Genomic DNA, 17,124 nt, shown 5'->3' on the forward strand with positions numbered 1-17,124 from the left:
TCCCTGCAGATCTAGTACAGTCATTGAGTACAGCATCTCCCTATAGTTTGCTGAACATATCGCGGGAAATTAGAACCATCTATTATACCCATTAGATCAGTTGAGGTTTTGGCTGTTTTGTTCGTTTTCAATAATCTTCACACAAAGCTGGCGAGAGATTTGACTGATTGTCTTCACCAGCTCTATTTCCATCCCTACAAATCGACATTAACTCCATTCACCTCATTTGCAGACCTCATAACCAGAGTCATCATCACTCTTAACATAGCGAAGATCGACAGTGTCTTTTGATCCAAGGTGAGTTTTATTATCCTACTATGATTTTTTTTGTTAACTGTCTGATGAAAATGGACTTAGGGGATTATCCTACTAATGGTTGTATTTTAGGTGCCATACGAGGCTTCGTTGCACGTTTCTTTGGTGATTTATATTGCATATTACACCTCAGCTTCCTTCCCATCCCGCGAAAGAGGATGGCGGACTGCATGACGAGAGCAACTTCAGCCAGCAGTTCAACGGGCTCGCGTTCAGAAAAGACTGTGGTTGCAAGTACTACTGCTGCTGCTGTCATGGCTCCCTTGCTCTCCTCCCTCCCTTCATGTACTGTCTGAAACAAAAATTCATCTGTGGTTGCACAATTTCTTATTTCTTCCTTCTGGTGGCTAATACACCTCAGTTAATCATGACATAGCGTATTTCTCCGTCCAATGATGATGCTTTTTCCTATGATCTGTGTACGTCACAGGAGTTTACTATATGTTGTGTAATAGGTGAACTTTGCCCTGATTGTACCTAAATTCCTTTGCCTCAAATTCATCACTAACAGTTCCGATGCTGTCCCTTCACTGTCTCACTGTAGAGGATTAGAGACATACTGTAGGCTGGGCTGGTGATGGGGTTTAGAGAGACAAGAATAGGTGTCTCCTTCCTCTATCCCCTTACCCATTTTCCCCCATTTATTCCTTTCCTTATTCCAGCTTACAGACTACTGGATAAAATTTCTTTCTCCTTTTTGCTTCTTATTCCAGCAGCATAATCGGGGACTTGGATAAAACTTCGATTGTTGTGTGTCGTACTCTGAGGGAAAATTGGGATGTAATGATCTTCGTAAAGGATTTCGCGGCCATGAGATGTTATTCTGCTTTGTAACAGGTCACACACACACACACACACACACACACACACACACACACACACACACACACACACACACACACACACACACACACACACACACACACACACACACACACACACACACACACACACACACACACACACACACACACACACACACACACACACACACACACATTTATACTTCACATTTATTATTAAATGTGACGCGCTGGAAACAAAGCTAAGTAGCCAGAGTAACAATGAAGTGAGTAATTGACAAGTAGTACCGGCTCCATGGGGTGGGAGACAGGCGTGTTGCAGGGGTGGGAGGAGAGGGGCGATAAATTCAGAGTGGTGGATACCATTTTCTTCTCAGTCTTTATCAATAACAAATATGCAGAGTCAGCTGTTAATGCCTACACTACGGTGACTTCCTGTTTAATTAATCCTTTTTACCACAAGACGATTTTATTTAGCTGTGAAATAGGATAATAAAAGAAGACACTAATACTTCACATTTTATTACTAAGTTAGATGTGACGTGCTACAAACAAACAAACAAACCCATCTGGCTAGAATAATACTGGGCTGAGTATTGAGAGGGGGTATGTCCTCTATGAAGTAGGGAGAGGTGGGGGGAGGCGTGAGAGGACTTGGAGAGAGGAGAAGGAGGGTGGAAGGCTGGGGAGATACGGGAGGGGGTAGAGATTGTGTGTGTGTGTGTGTGTGTGTGTGTGTGTGTGTGTGTGTGTGTGTGTGTGTGTGTGTGTGTGTGTGTGCGCGTGCGTGCGCGCGCGCGCGTTTATTTTGTTATCTTGGTTATCAAATGCTTAACACTGAAGAGACTCATGCCAGTTAGCTCTTAATCTCTTTACTACGATAGCGCCTTTACAGAATTTATCCTTATTACCACCAGGCGATTTTACTGAGTTTTGGGAAGGTTAAAAAAATAAAGCATACATTCTTACGCCGTTCTTATTACTGTGTGTCTGGTAGTAATAAGGGCCGTATTATAAGTAGTATGGGAGGCTTCTTGGCACCTCTTCCTTAGCGACTTATTTGCCCATCTCAGCATTCCCTTGTAAACAGTTATCATTAGTTTATCGACATACTTTGCAACAGTAATATACAAGAGGATATTATGGTGTAACGTAGAGTCGGCATCAAAAGTTCTGTCGTCCCTCTCTCTTCTCTTCCCATGAATTCTGAGTATTTATCCAAGACTGCAACAATCGACACTCATGACTTTATTAAGCTATAGATCTGTGTCATTAGTTTATGTTAATATGGTTTTATGAGCCTGATTTTTGAAGCGCCTGGAGAAAAGTAGGAGAAGTGACAGGACTTTTGGTCGCGACTGTACATAATAATTCGCTTTGAAAGAGGTGCTGTGAAGTCTCATATGCCACTTAGAATATATACTACTCAGAAAAAAAAAAGATCTCGAGCTGAAGGGACCAAGCAGTTTCCCGTGTGTTCCCTCTCACCCCCCTCACCCACCTCTCTGAACAAGGATGTGGGATTCACTTATTTTATTTATTTGGGTCAATTTTCACGCTTAATAGACTGTAATGGACAATGGCACAATTCTGGATAATACAGCGTTTTTTAATCCCTTCGACCAACCCGATGACTTTTATACTTTTTATATCCCTGTTATCTCCAGACGATTTCATTCAGCTTCAGGAAGACGACTGTATGCAAAGGAGTTATATATAGCCTTCAGTGACTCCTTCTTTACTAGAGAGTTCTCCAGAGCTGAATGAAATCGCATTGAAGTCGCAGAAATAAATAAACAAAACGTGTCATCGGATGCAAGGGTTAATATATGAACTGAATTAAATGACTTTATACACTCAGAGAATTATTGTGCTAATGTGAAAGGCTATTAAAAGATCATTAATAAAAAACTTAACACTACGAAATCAACCCTTTTAGAGAGCACGGATTTCCCTCAACTGAATAAAAATTGCTTGTCAGGAGCCAGAAATAAATACCTTGAGTGGATACCTTCATTCTAAAGGGTTAATGAGGAAAACTTATGCTACTTAGTCACCAGCAGCCACATTCTTATCACCGTGAGTCCGAGTGACGTCCTTCTTAGTCTATACCGGCTTCTAACAGACGATTTTCATCAGCTTAGGAAAGGACTCTCATAATGAAGGAGTGTATTAAGGATATATCTAACCCATCAGCTCGAAAGGTCTAGTCTGTGCTGAGTAAAATCGTCAGGAAGCAAGAATAAAGTTAAAAAAGACACCCCCCCAGGGATCAGTTTGTTGACCTCTTCAGTAGGACGACAGATTTTGTTTTGCAATATTCTTCCTACTGCATGACTTCTTTATTCAGCACATGGAAGACTTGTGATGAAGAGGTTGGAAGAGACCTTCATTAAAAACAATTACCTTAGGTCTGCCAGTGTAATGACGACTCAAGTGTTCTTGCTACCACCAGATGATTTTGTTTTTTTTCTGAGGGTTATCTCTTAAGCCGAATATGGTCATCTGGCGACAGCAAGGAAAAAAATACAAAAGAATGCGTAAGTTTCTGCGTGTTCTTTACACAGACACAGAGAGAAGTTAGGAGTAGTCTCAAGTAACAGTCTTAGTACAATAACGCCTTCCATCGACCTATTCTTGCCACCGACAGACGATTTTATACATCAGATGAAAGGGTTACAGAATACAGCTATAGGTTTCATCAGTTTTTCTTCACACAGTCGGGATGATAAAAGGCGCATGGTATGGTGTGGAGGCGGGAGGAAGGTGAACCCGTCGCAGGAACAGCCACACGTCGCAGGGGAACGGGAGTGGTGTCACTCCTGGAAACAGTCACACGCCGCAGGGATATGAGAAGTGGTGCCGCTCCAGGGAACAACCACACGTCGCAGGAGTAAAGGGGTAGTGCCGCTCCTGAACACTGCCACACACTGCAAGGATTAGGAAGATGGTACCTCTCCAGAGAACAGCCACCTCACATACACTTCTGGGGTAAGGTATTATAAGCAACAATTAGAATATTTTAATTTGTATTATCATCATTTTCACTGGTACTATTTTCATTATCATCATTATCATTATTACAATTTAATTTAGCTTTGAGGTTCAGAAATACTGGATAAATAACACAGATAGTTTATTTTTATGTATAAATAAGGATGCATAAGTGACTGTTATATATAAACTATTTAACAATTTGCTATAAAAATTGGCGAGGTAGAGGTGCATGGAAGCCTCCTTAGCTCACGATAATAGGGCCTTCCATTTCACACGAAACAAAAGAAACTTGTGACTTAGATTCCAAATGTCAGCAACCAGTGATCCTATAATATTGAGCTTCGTGCTATCAGGGAACTCCTAGGGGAACACTGGTGGTTGAAAGGATAGCTTATGCGGCTTTAGAAAGTCATCGTGTTGCAGAAAATTCTATCACAACTCACACTCTCACCACATACTCCCACGCTATACATACGCACTTCACACATAGCCTTCCTCACACAGCATACACTGTGAAACACAATGTCACACTCCTCATACACACCTCACACTATCATATCGTAAATACAGTTTGCTTCACACTGCTATAATTCACATTATCACACCCCCACACCCCCACACACACACATCATAATGCCAAACCATACACTGTCACACCTTTCAGTGCCATACCACACATTGCTACATTTCACACATGTAACACTGTCACACCACACAGACACACCTCACACGGCCACACTTCCCACTGACACACACACACACACACACACACACACACACACACACACACACACACACACACACACACACACACACACACACACCACAGTGCCACACCTTTCACAGCCATACCACACACATTCACACTTCAAACACACGTAGCACCCCCATACCACACAGACATACCTCACACGGTCACACCTCCCTCTGCCACACTACATACTGTACACACATACCACAATGCCATGTCGCACACTTCTACACATCTCACTTCCACACCACACACCGCCACACTTCACACAGAGGTATCACTGCCACACCACTTCACACAGCCAGATCACCAAATCTAAAAGTGCCACCACTCAAGCATACCTCAAACTATTACACTTCACCTGCTTTGCTTCACTGTTTTAATATGTAATGTCCTCAGCTGCGGTATTTTTATCGTAATTATATATATATATATATATATATATATATATATATATATATATATATATATATATATATATATATATATATATATATATACATATACTGTATATATATATATATACATATATATATATATATATATATATATATATATATATATATATATATATATATATAATACACAGACAGATGAACGAACAGACAGAGGTGAGTATAACCAGGAAGAAGAAAGCATAAAAGGGCGTGGGGCTGACTATCACGAAGTTGGACGGAAGTGGGGGACAATGGAATGGGAGCAGATGGTGAGGAGTGGATTTCAGGAAAATGAGTATCAGGGCTTAATTCAACATGCACGAGCAGTATTGTGCAGCCCGAATCACACACACACACACACACACACACACACACACACACACACACACACACACACACACACACACACACACACACACACACACACACACACACACACACACACACACACACACACACACACACACACACACACACACACACACACACACACACACACACACACACACACACAGAGGAGAGGCGGTGTCGTGCGGACCTAGAAGTAGCGAAGGCCAATGGTGTCACACTTGACGATGTTGAGCTGATCCTTCACCAGAACAGGAGTGCCATTGCTAGTGCCGCTGCCTGCCTGGGGAGAGAGAGGGGAGTGTAAGTGCCATCATCATCATCATCATGATCACCAGCAACCGCACATTTTTATCATCATCATCATTATCATCATTCCACCAACACCATCGTCGTGATTATTATCGTTTTCATTAACATCAGCATCATCAGTATAACATCACCGTCATTACCATCTTCAGCATCATCAGCAGCAGCAGCAGAATGGTCTCAGCCTCCATAATCAGTAATTATGTTATTTGGCTGGGAATCATCAACAACATCATCATCATCATCACTATCATTTTTCCCTACATAGTTTGCTCTGCTGCCCTTTGGCTTAATGCCGTCATTGTCATCATTATCACCATCACCACCATACTCACCATTAAATGATATATGGAATGAAAATGATCCGGTAACAGAAACAGGAAAAACACAAAAGTAGGAAAACTATCTGGAACTTTTCCTAGTCGAATTATTTTAACCTGGCGGAATTGGGCCACATCCTCGCTTTCAGTGCTGAGTCGTGATGGGTTCAGCCCAGAGGGGAGGGAGGAGGAAATAGTGTTATATCATTTTTTCAGCTCTGTATTTTCACCACCAATCTGTTCAATAACCCCACACACACACACACACACACACACACACACACACACACACACACACACACACACACACACACACACACACACACACACACACACACACACACACACACACACACGCACACGCACGCACGCACGCACGCACGCACGCACGCACGCACACACACACACACACACACACACACACACACACACACACACACACACACACACACACTTTTGCCCCACCCATCCACCACAGATACTATTAAAAATACATTTTTTTTTTTATTTTTAGTTTGCATACCAAGCCAGGAGCTGCATTTACGAACTTTCTTGTGTACTGCTAGTGCGTAAAATCATTTCTTAAGTAGCCTATCTTCAGTTATACGGCTATCAAATAATTAACAACCAAAACAGACTGAATATTAAAGTGTCTTACCATTTTCACAGTTTCTTCGACTTAATTTTTGTAAGATTCTAAGTTTATTCTTTTATCTTCATCCATATAGCTACCAAATACATCTCAGCCAAACCTGAGTGAATATTAAAGTAAAACTTACGAAAACTAAACGCTGTTTCGTAATAGAAAAGTGCAGGAAAGATTTGTTTATTCCTCAGACTGATTAAGATCCGTAGTGAATACGAAGGGAGATTTCTCTTATTACTCGTCATCTCCCTCCCTATACTCTGTGATTAGCTAACATTGCGAAACTGACCCGCTGACCTATTGACGTCGTTGTAATTGGTGTCTGGTGTTCTTAAGTTGTTGTAATTAAGGGATCGACAGTATTGTACATGACATTTATCTGTCACTCAGGAAAAACATTTGTAAACTTACATATTCATACACTAAGATTCTCTCTCTCTCTCTCTCTCTCTCTCTCTCTCTCTCTCTCTCTCTCTCCGAGCATATATATATATATATATATATATATATATATATATGTGTGTGTGTGTGTGTGTGTGTGTGTGTGTGTGTGTATGGTGTATACCTGGATGGATGTGAATCTCTTTGGTACTATGTTCTCTTCTGTATTTTGTCCTTCTACATCCAGGAAATTGCCTTCACCTTAGGAAACACCTCGCCTGGCGAAGTGGTAATGGATCTTGTTTCTAAATTCTTGACTATGAGAGGTCTCTCCCACGCTGAAGAGAACGTATGGCGGTGTTAAGAGAAAATGATTAAATATGTCATCTTACTGAAGGAATTAATAACTACACACGCCACAGCGTCCCATCAACATAAGAATTTCCGACCTTATTGGCCGTCGGGTCTTTTTTTTTTTTTTTTTTTTTTACACTCAGATAACACATTTCTCACTTTACTCTAGCTACCACTGCACTGTTTTCCTTGGGTGTGGAAAAGTCCAAAATGTTAAACGGGTTATTGAAGATTATTTCCACCCGCCGTATCCCTTATTTCACATTCTTTCTATCCCAGCCACCATTCTTTCCTTCCTCCATCACACTTCTTCAACCTTCCTCCCACATCCAATTCCTCTTCCCTTTCCTTGATCCCACTCCTACAACCCACCCTCCGCCCATTCCCCTCCACCACCCCTATCACCCTCTTCCCTTCTCTTCAACCCTCTCCCCTCATGTCTTCCTTCCTATCCCCCATTCTCCACTCCTTCCCCTTCTTCCCTCCTACCCCACCCTCCCTCCACATCCCTTTCTCCTTTCCCCTCCTAAACGTCCCCTCTGGCTGTGAAAGTGGGATAGGACGACAGTAGGTGGCAAAACATCTTATTCATTCTATTACCAAGCAATCTCCCCCTTTCATTTTTTCCCTTCCAAGGCCTCTGTTCCATTTCCTTATCCACTTCCCTTCATATCCCCTCACCCCTCTTCTTCACCCGCACCCTTCACTCTTCCTCATTCTTCCTCTCCCCCATTTTCCTCTCCTCTTCTCTTTTCTCCAGCCCACCCCAACTTACTCATTCCTTAAATCCCTCCACATCTCTCCTCCAGTTCACTCACTTCATGAATCCTTTACCTTCTTCCACTTCGCTCCATCTAATCCCTCTCTCCATCCCTTCAGTCCGAGGATGTCACCATTTTTTTTTTTTTTTCGTGCTGCTACAAGACGATTTGATTCGGCTTAGGAGAGACTTGGAGCAAGAGAGATTAGACAGTAGACTTTATCAACCCCTCTGCTGATATAGTTTTTTTCAAAGCTGTACAGTTAGTTTGGATATACCCAGAAATAAAAATAGAAAGACATCACCGAACCGAAAGGCTTAAAGTAGGTAGTGGGCATGAAAGTAGGATAGGGAGACGGTAAGTAGAGAAATTCAACCACCCCTACTACCCCTAACCCCACCCCTGATTCCCTCCTCCATTGTCTGTTACTCTGCTATCCGGTCTCACTCCTCACCACCACCCACCCACCATCCTCCCTTCCTTCCTTCCTTCCTTCCTTCCTTCCTTCCCCCACGCTATTCTGTTTTCCTTTACACCACTTGTCCCTCGACCTTCCCATCTACCATCCCCCACTTTGCCTCCTCTCCACCATCACCACCACCACCATCCCTCGATCTATCCTGACTTCTCCCTTCCAACCACCCCACCTCCCAACGTACGTCTCTACCACTTTGCGCTCTCCCCATCATCCCCAACTTTCTCTGCCCACATCATCCTTCCCATCAGCCCCCACAACTCTGTTTGCCTCTTCTCCACTCTGCCTACACAACCTCCCCTACCTCATCGCCATCCAACCTGGCTTCCTATTCACCACCTGTCAACCACCCCTCCACCCTGGCTACCCTCCACCCTACCTGCCACCCCCTTTCTGCCTTCCCTGCAACCTACCTGTCTACCCTCCCATGCTATACTCAGTTTTTTTTTTTTTTTATTGAGGCGAAGATGCACTTGACAGGTTGGTGATGATTGGCTGAATGCAACATGTCCGAATAACATTTACTAATCCAAATTACCCCCTCAGACATATGTTGTTAATTAATAATGCTAACGAGTAGAGATTATGAACAAATGTTGCCTTCAGTCAGTCATCACCAACCTGTCTAGTGCAACTTCGCCTCGATAAAAAAAAAAAAAAAAATGAGTAACCTATAGGTTCCCGTCACCCTACAGTCCTCTGTCACCTTTCCTGCCACCCATCCGCCCAGTCTGCCATCCCGATTCCCAACCTTGCCTACCTGCCAACTCTCTCATCCTCTGCCTTCTCTTGGCTCCTCCTGCTTCACCACCTAACTACCTTCCTGTCACCACCCTGCCTTCTCATATTCCTCTCTACCCTACCACCTCCTTATCTTCCTCTAATCACCCTGCCTTTCCCTCACCCCCACCTTCTCTTCCTCCTAACATCCTCCCTACCCACGGCCCTCTCTGCCTACCCACCTCCTTATCCTTCTTCCCCTCCATCCCCCTCCTTCCCGCACACAACAGGTCCATGTGGGCGGTGATCGTGACGAGACGGCTGAGGTGAGGTAAGGGGCCCGGTGCTGCCGCTACTCTGACAGGTATGGCAGGCAAGAAGCTGTTTGACATTGAAGTGTGTCTGTCTGTGTGTCCTTCCTCACCTCACAACTACATGCAGCAATTGGCATTATGTATAGCTCCGTAAACTTTAATCTAACCTAACCTAACCTAACTTCACGTCGCAACCAGATACAGTTAACTGTATTATACATTTTGGTTCGTAAATAGCGCTCCTGTACAGACTCACCTGTTGGTATTTTGTGTGTTATTTGGACGGTTCAGTGTGCTGATATGGCCACAGGTGTTGCAGTGGGAGTATGAAATGAATAAAGGATGTAGGATAAACACTCATAACACAGACTGAGCCGTCCCCGCAACAAACGAAAAATCGCCTGATGGAGTGAAGGAGGTGCATTATATAAGGAACCACCCAGTATTTATTATATAAATTGCAGCCTGGCCTTCCCTGATTTAACAACCTGGCATCAAGAGAGTATCCATCACCTAATTAAATACAAGTTTATCCCTTTTATGATGTCAGTGATTTTAAACTATAATTATTTTAGCTTCTGCTAACATTGGAATGGTATCCTATCCTTTAAGGATTAAAATCTACATAGGTAATAAACTAACCAAAAACACAGCACTTAGGAAGGATTCAACAATAATTTGTGGGCAAAATAAGAAAGTCGCTTTTACACTATTGTTACTGAATGGCATTTCTGTTACGTGGGAAGTGTCTGGAATATAAGCGAGTGAGTCGAAGAACACCGGTATCAGAACCAGAATGTTGTCGTCCCTCAGGCGTGGCTACTGCACACACACACACACACACACACACACACACACACACACACACACACACACACACACACACACACACACACACACACACACACACACACACACACAGCCAGGAAACTGCATGGGAGAGTAATAGCCTGACCACTTTTGACTCTGAAGGTGGTATATATTCCATGTTGTTATTGGTAGCGCGGCGCCGTCCATGACACTTGCTCTATCATGTACCCCAATTCTTGCACTCTTTTATATGGTTTCATCACAAGATACAGTTACTTAGAGCTGTCAGTGGTGTTAATTTCAGTTGTCAGTGGAGAGTTAGTGTAGGTGAAAAAATGTATTTGTTGGGTTTATAGATTTTGTTGGTGTAATGGGAAGGGGGGATTATATACTGGATCTAAAACTTGTGTAGAGTAACTGAAAAGAGGAAGAGTGCCTGAGTACTGGAGGAAATGGTGGGACAGAGCCATCGCATAAGTGAGACAGACAGACAGAATGCAGGACTTATAGGATATCTGTCTGACGAATGTAGTAGGAAATGTTTATGACTGACTACTAAGAAATTGAAGGCAAACAGCGTTGTGAAAAACAAGGCTGCCTAATAAAGTGCTAATTATGTGTAGGTCGATTTTTTTTTCTTTATAAAACATGTGATTGTTTTTACTAACGAATAGAAGTTGTCCTTAGCATTTATAGTTCTGGCTTCATCATGATATTTAATACAAATCTTACTTTTTGTCACAAATTAGGTGAGACAGCATTTCCTTAACCATCTCAGAACGTATCAACTACACACTCTAGCTAACACCAGACGATTTTATCCAACTTACAAATTGCTTTCCATTTGATAAGAGTTGATAATTATTTAGCGTCCCTGTAGTGTCCTAATGGTTCACCAGAGTAAGAGTATATCTAATCGGAATTTTACGCCTGCATGTGTAAGAATATTAAGCAAGAGTTTATGGTGTGTTTTTATCAGGTAAGGAATCCCCCGCGCCTTGGATGTGGGGCAACAGCTGGCCCGCCCCAGGCTACACCACCTTGTGTTTATGGTAAGACTGTTTTGTTGCTTTGTTTTGTAATGTGCTGAATTGAAGGCTGTGTTGTGTTGTTTTGTGCTATGCTGTGCTGTGTTGTGTTGTTGCAGTGAAGGTCATGTTGTATTGCTCTATGTTGTGTTGTTTTCTGTTGTATTGTTGTGTTATGTTGCGATTAAAGTTGTGTTTTGTTGCATATTGTTGCCAGTGAAGGTTGTTAATACTACCGGCACCCCACCCATGGCTGAACCCTGCATGGCCAACTACCGCTACAGGGGCTTCTCATGCACGCATCACTGGTTTTTACGACCTTCTCTACAAGGGGTCTCTCCTTACCTGCGTTAAATTATTTGGTGGTATCGAGATTAACTACAAAACACGTCATAGCACGGAAGGGTTGGTGAAGAAGGTATCTAGGCCCTTCACAAGAGGGCTTTCGGCGGTATCGAGTTAAGTATTAAAGACATCAACATATCTGAGGGTTAACGGAGTGACTAACCCCTTCCCAACGAGAAACCTCCTCTCTACGGCTGAATAAAATCGCCTGGTAGCAATAAAGTACAAATTATAATGGACATAACTGCGCTGTTGGTGGCGGAGTGAAATTAAATCTTTATCCAAGACAACATACAAAAAAAAAAAAAGATGAATATGGACTGAAATATATTTACTTTCTCTTTACTTAACCACTCGGACATGCAAATTACGGAGAGGTGGAAGGTACTGGCTGCCATTAGCGGTACAACAGAGGCCTTGCTCAAGAGGAAATGCCGAAGTAAATATTTAACCAACGAAAAAGTGCGGCTTTTAAATGATGCCTTACAAAATTCATATCGCTCATTCAGCCTTCCCTATTGTGTTTTCGTGAATTTTCCAATGAAGAGCAGATTCGTTACGTAATAACCTCTCAGTATATTGTACATGCATACCCTGCACATGTCGGTGGCAAATAAATCGTTGAAAATTTGCCATGTGCCAGAATGAGACACACCACAAAGCCCCATTAAACATGATTTGCCCCACAAGACACCGGAAGGAAGGCACTAAATATCCTAAACATCACCCTAAACCTACCTCCCACCACTGAATAGGATGAGCAGGACCTTGAAACATGAAAAGAAAAGCACAAAAGGAAGAAGGCTGTCAACAGATTCCTCAGTGAAATGTGCCACACTCAGCTATTTTCTCATTATAGGTAGGTTAGCTTATCCCTCGAGAATTCGCTTTTTCAGGTTTAGTAAAAACGCTCAAACTTCGTAGCAACGCTAATTGATAACGGTCTAGCAAATTAACCCAGTACATTTACATATCACAGTTAAACAATATTGCCACAGTAACGAAATACAAGAGGCCCACGAGCAAAGAGGCAGGTGGAGTAAAGGCTAGGAAAGGGGGCCAGAGTGTGCTAGTGCTCGAAGCTATACCACACTCACCTCACACTTAAACATCACACACACTGCCGTACTTCACGCTAAAACACACACACACACACACACACACACACACACACACACACACACACACACACACACACACACACACACACACACACACACACACACACACACACACACACACACACACACACACACACACACACACACACTGCCATTCCTCCCAACTCCTCACACCATCGCATCTCACACCACCACACCTCACACCACCACACCTCATATTCATACACTTCATGCTCTCACACACCTCACACTATCCCACCACTATACCTTACACTCACACACTTTCACACCACTACATCTCCCACTACCACACTTCATATTGTCACACCACCACACCTCACACTGTCACACACCATGTCTCCTACCACACGCAGACTTTCCAACACCCTGTAGCAGATCCCCAGAAGCAACGAGGAAGGAGGAGTAAAAGTTAAGAAAGGGGGCCGGAGCGTGCCAATGCTCAGGGCTATAAAACAAACACACACACACACACACACACACACACACACACACACACACACACACACACACACACACACACACACACACACACACACACACACACACACACACACACACACCACATTACCACACCACATTCACGCCACATTTCTCTTTACGAAACGTCACCTTGTCACACCTCACACTGCCACACCTTACAGCACCACACCCTATATTACCCAGCATCACACGTCACACCTCGCCGCTTCCCACTACCATTCTCCACAGTAGCACACGTCACACTATTACACCTCATACTGCTACACCTTACACTGCCACACTACGCAAACATTACACACTTCGACGCCTCACACTGCCACCACACCCTGTAGCGAGGCAGGAAGCAGTAAAAGTACGAGAAGGGACTGGAGTGTGCCAATGCTGGGGGCTGTACCGGACCATCCACTTTTACCTTGACCTCGAAGCCTAGTTCCTTATGTGCACCCGCCTCGCTCCCTTCTTTCCTTGTTACACCAAATACATATACACTCTGCCTCCCTTCCACGCTTCTGCCTGACTCGCCCCCATTCTGCCACTCTTCTGCCTCTCTTTTGTCTCATTTTGCCTGCCTCTCCTTTACTGCACCACACATACACTCTCTCTTCTGCCTTACTCCACTGCCTCCCTTCCTTGTATACACTCTGCCACTGTTCTTCATTGGTCTTGCTCCCTCCTTGCTACACCACGATTAATCTTCCACTTTCCTGTCTCACTCTGTTTTCCTTCTGCCTCCCTGTCTCTCCTGTCTTGCTGTGTTTCAATCTGCCACCCTGATATTTCTCTTTCTCTCTTTCGCCACATTCTTCCAACCTAATGATCGTCGTGAAAGAGTTAAAGTTATCGAGGGTGGTCTTGACCCTGTGCTGCCTGAATTTGTTGCAAGTGGAATTTTGCATGAATGGTATTTAGCGTAGCCTACATCCATTCCCCTACCAGCTCATAGCCCCGAAGCTAATAAGTCCAATCTCTGGGTTTCCACTCCTTGTAATTAGCAACGCCGAACACGTAGCAACTGTGATCGAGTCGGCTTAGCTGTACTGTATGCATAAATATCTATATATGTATGGATCTCTGCCAACAAAACATTCTAATAGTACCTGAGACAGTCTGAATCAAAGCTGGCATATACTCTGTCTGTGGGTCTGGGAAAATGTGGTTTAATTTTCGTGCACATCGATCAAAGGTCAGGGTCAGAGGTCATAAGCCAAAGTCGATGTTAGGGTGCGGCGTTATCTCTTGAATTCCTAATCTGATTTGAAATGAAAACTCGCACATACAGAGTGTACTGGGACAGGAAGAAGTTATTTGCTTTTGCTGCAGATTGATGAAAGTTTAAGGTCACAAGTCGAGGTCAAAGCTGGGGCGTGGCGTCGCTGTGCACTCTGAGCACTTCTAATTTATCTAACATCTGAAAATACCCCAAATGACTACAGTATACTTACCCCAAAGGGCGGTAAAAGATAAATTAGCCCCTGTAAAATCCTAATAACGTTGAAGAGTTAACCAGTACCCGTAGAGTAACACAACAGGCGGTAAAAGGTTAATTAACGCCTGCAGAGTATGGCAACAGGCGGCACAGCATAACAGGTATCACTCACCGCGATCCTGTCTCAGTTTGTCTACTAGTTTTTGTCCTTGTTTACTCACTGTCTCAGGGTGGGTGTAAAAAATATTTTGTGTAAGATACTTCTGCAACTGGACCGTATGGCAGGTGCCCATAGGTAGATATATCGTTTGTATGTAAGAACAGAATTGCCTGGAAACCAATCTCAGGCCGTGGCGTTTGGCAACAGAAATACCGTACGAGATTTAGGTAGATAGATAGGTAGATAGATATCTCAAACTTCGTCGGTTCGAAATGTCTCCCATCAACAGAATATTGTCGTTAGGTGGTGGCAAGATTAAAGTATGAAAGACGCCGTCGTATAGAGGACTTAGTAGCAGACCTTACTAGTTTTCATCATCATCATCATCATCATCATCATCATCATCTTTACCATCACCATCATCTTACCTGCACTACTAATCCGTGGGCATGATGCAGAACCAGGAAGAGGAAGACCCAAAAGCAGGTAAAACTAACACGTATGAATGACGACAAGATTCCGCGTCACCTGATCCAGAAGTGCATTTAAAAGACGCAAACTCATCCCAAATGAGTACCTTTTCTAATATCAGTTTATATTTTAATTAATGTGGTCTCTTGATATCCTCGTCTGTGACTCGTTATAAATGCCGTCGTCTGTGATTCACTTTTTATAAATATTCTCATCTGCGTTAGACTCTGTTAGTTAATTATGAAGCGCATATTTGTTGAAATGTGTGGCTGTGGGGTGGAGTCAGGATTCCGGGAGCTTAAATAATTGGCGAATGAGTTTATGGTCCCGTTCTCTAGACATGCTCTTGAATAGTTCTCCCTCTATATTTTTTTTTTCCTTTCTAGACCCGACCTCACTCACCTGCGGGCAAAAAAAAAAAAAAAAAAAATGGGGGGGTAGGGGGAGGAGCAGAATGATGATGATGATAGTGATGTTGATAATGATGGTGATGATGTTGTGGTAATGATGATTATGATGATGATGGTGATGTAAACAGGTACAAGGGGAAAACAAACTTCGTCTAACCAGCTCAGGAACCAAACTCGAGTTCTTCCTATTGCGAGCTGGAGGCGCTAACCAGTTAATCATAGGCCCTTCCGAAAGTCGCTGAGATGAAGTTTAACCAGTCTTGTAGCTGAATAAAATCATCTGGCGTTGATCGGAACAAAATATAAGGCTGTAAGCGGGTGTGAATTAGTTTTTTTTTTTTATTATTATTCCTTTTATTCATTTTCTTCTCTCTAGCTTTTTAAGAGTCAAAGAAAACTCAAGACAAAACATTCAGCCATCCCCTCTCACCTCCAGGCACCTCCGGGCACAATGGCTTTGGTCCCACACACACCTGTCGCCACATCACACACCTGTCACACCTGCCGCCGCCTCACAATACACACACGTAACGGAGGAGGCACTGTTATACGCCACCCGCTTCGTCTTTGTCTGTGTGTGTGTGTGTGTGTGTGTGTGTGTGTGTGTGTGTGGAGGCTGGAGTAACGGGTGGCCGCTGTGTCGACGAAGGGTTTACCATCTCCGATCTTCCACACGTAACACAGGTTTAAACAACACACTATCAACCCCCACACGACATGACGCCATTACCCAGCTGAATAACACCTTCTGGCGGAGCAAATACAAAATAGGTAAGCTTTCTCACGTGCTAAAAGAACTACAAGCCAGACTGTACTTCATTATGGCCACGAATGATCAAAGTTAGGTCACGGGGAGGCTGAGCTAGCATCACACGCTGAGTCAGTGGCTAAACGGTTGGTGGGCACTGTAATGGTACAATT

At 43.4% G+C, this 17,124-nt stretch overlaps 1 protein-coding gene across 1 annotated transcript in view; it reads right to left on the reverse strand.

Annotated features, from left to right (window-relative positions):
* Window positions 1-2,771: 2,771 nt before the first annotated feature.
* The window catches only part of LOC145408067 (uncharacterized), a 46,354-nt gene continuing 32,001 nt past the window's right edge, over window positions 2,772-17,124 (reverse strand). Inside the window, exons 2-3 of the mRNA XM_080278876.1 lie at window positions 5,842-5,934; window positions 2,772-4,048 (exon numbers count right to left, since the gene is read on the reverse strand). Coding sequence (XP_080135002.1) covers window positions 5,842-5,934 — 93 coding nt within the window. The 3' untranslated portion in view covers window positions 2,772-4,048. The remainder of the gene's footprint in view (window positions 4,049-5,841; window positions 5,935-17,124) is intronic.

This window comes from Coenobita brevimanus, chromosome 75, assembly GCF_032717465.1.
Source record: "Coenobita brevimanus isolate Jiangsu-jjx chromosome 75, ASM3271746v2, whole genome shotgun sequence".
NCBI classification, from domain to species: domain Eukaryota; kingdom Metazoa; phylum Arthropoda; class Malacostraca; order Decapoda; family Coenobitidae; genus Coenobita; species Coenobita brevimanus.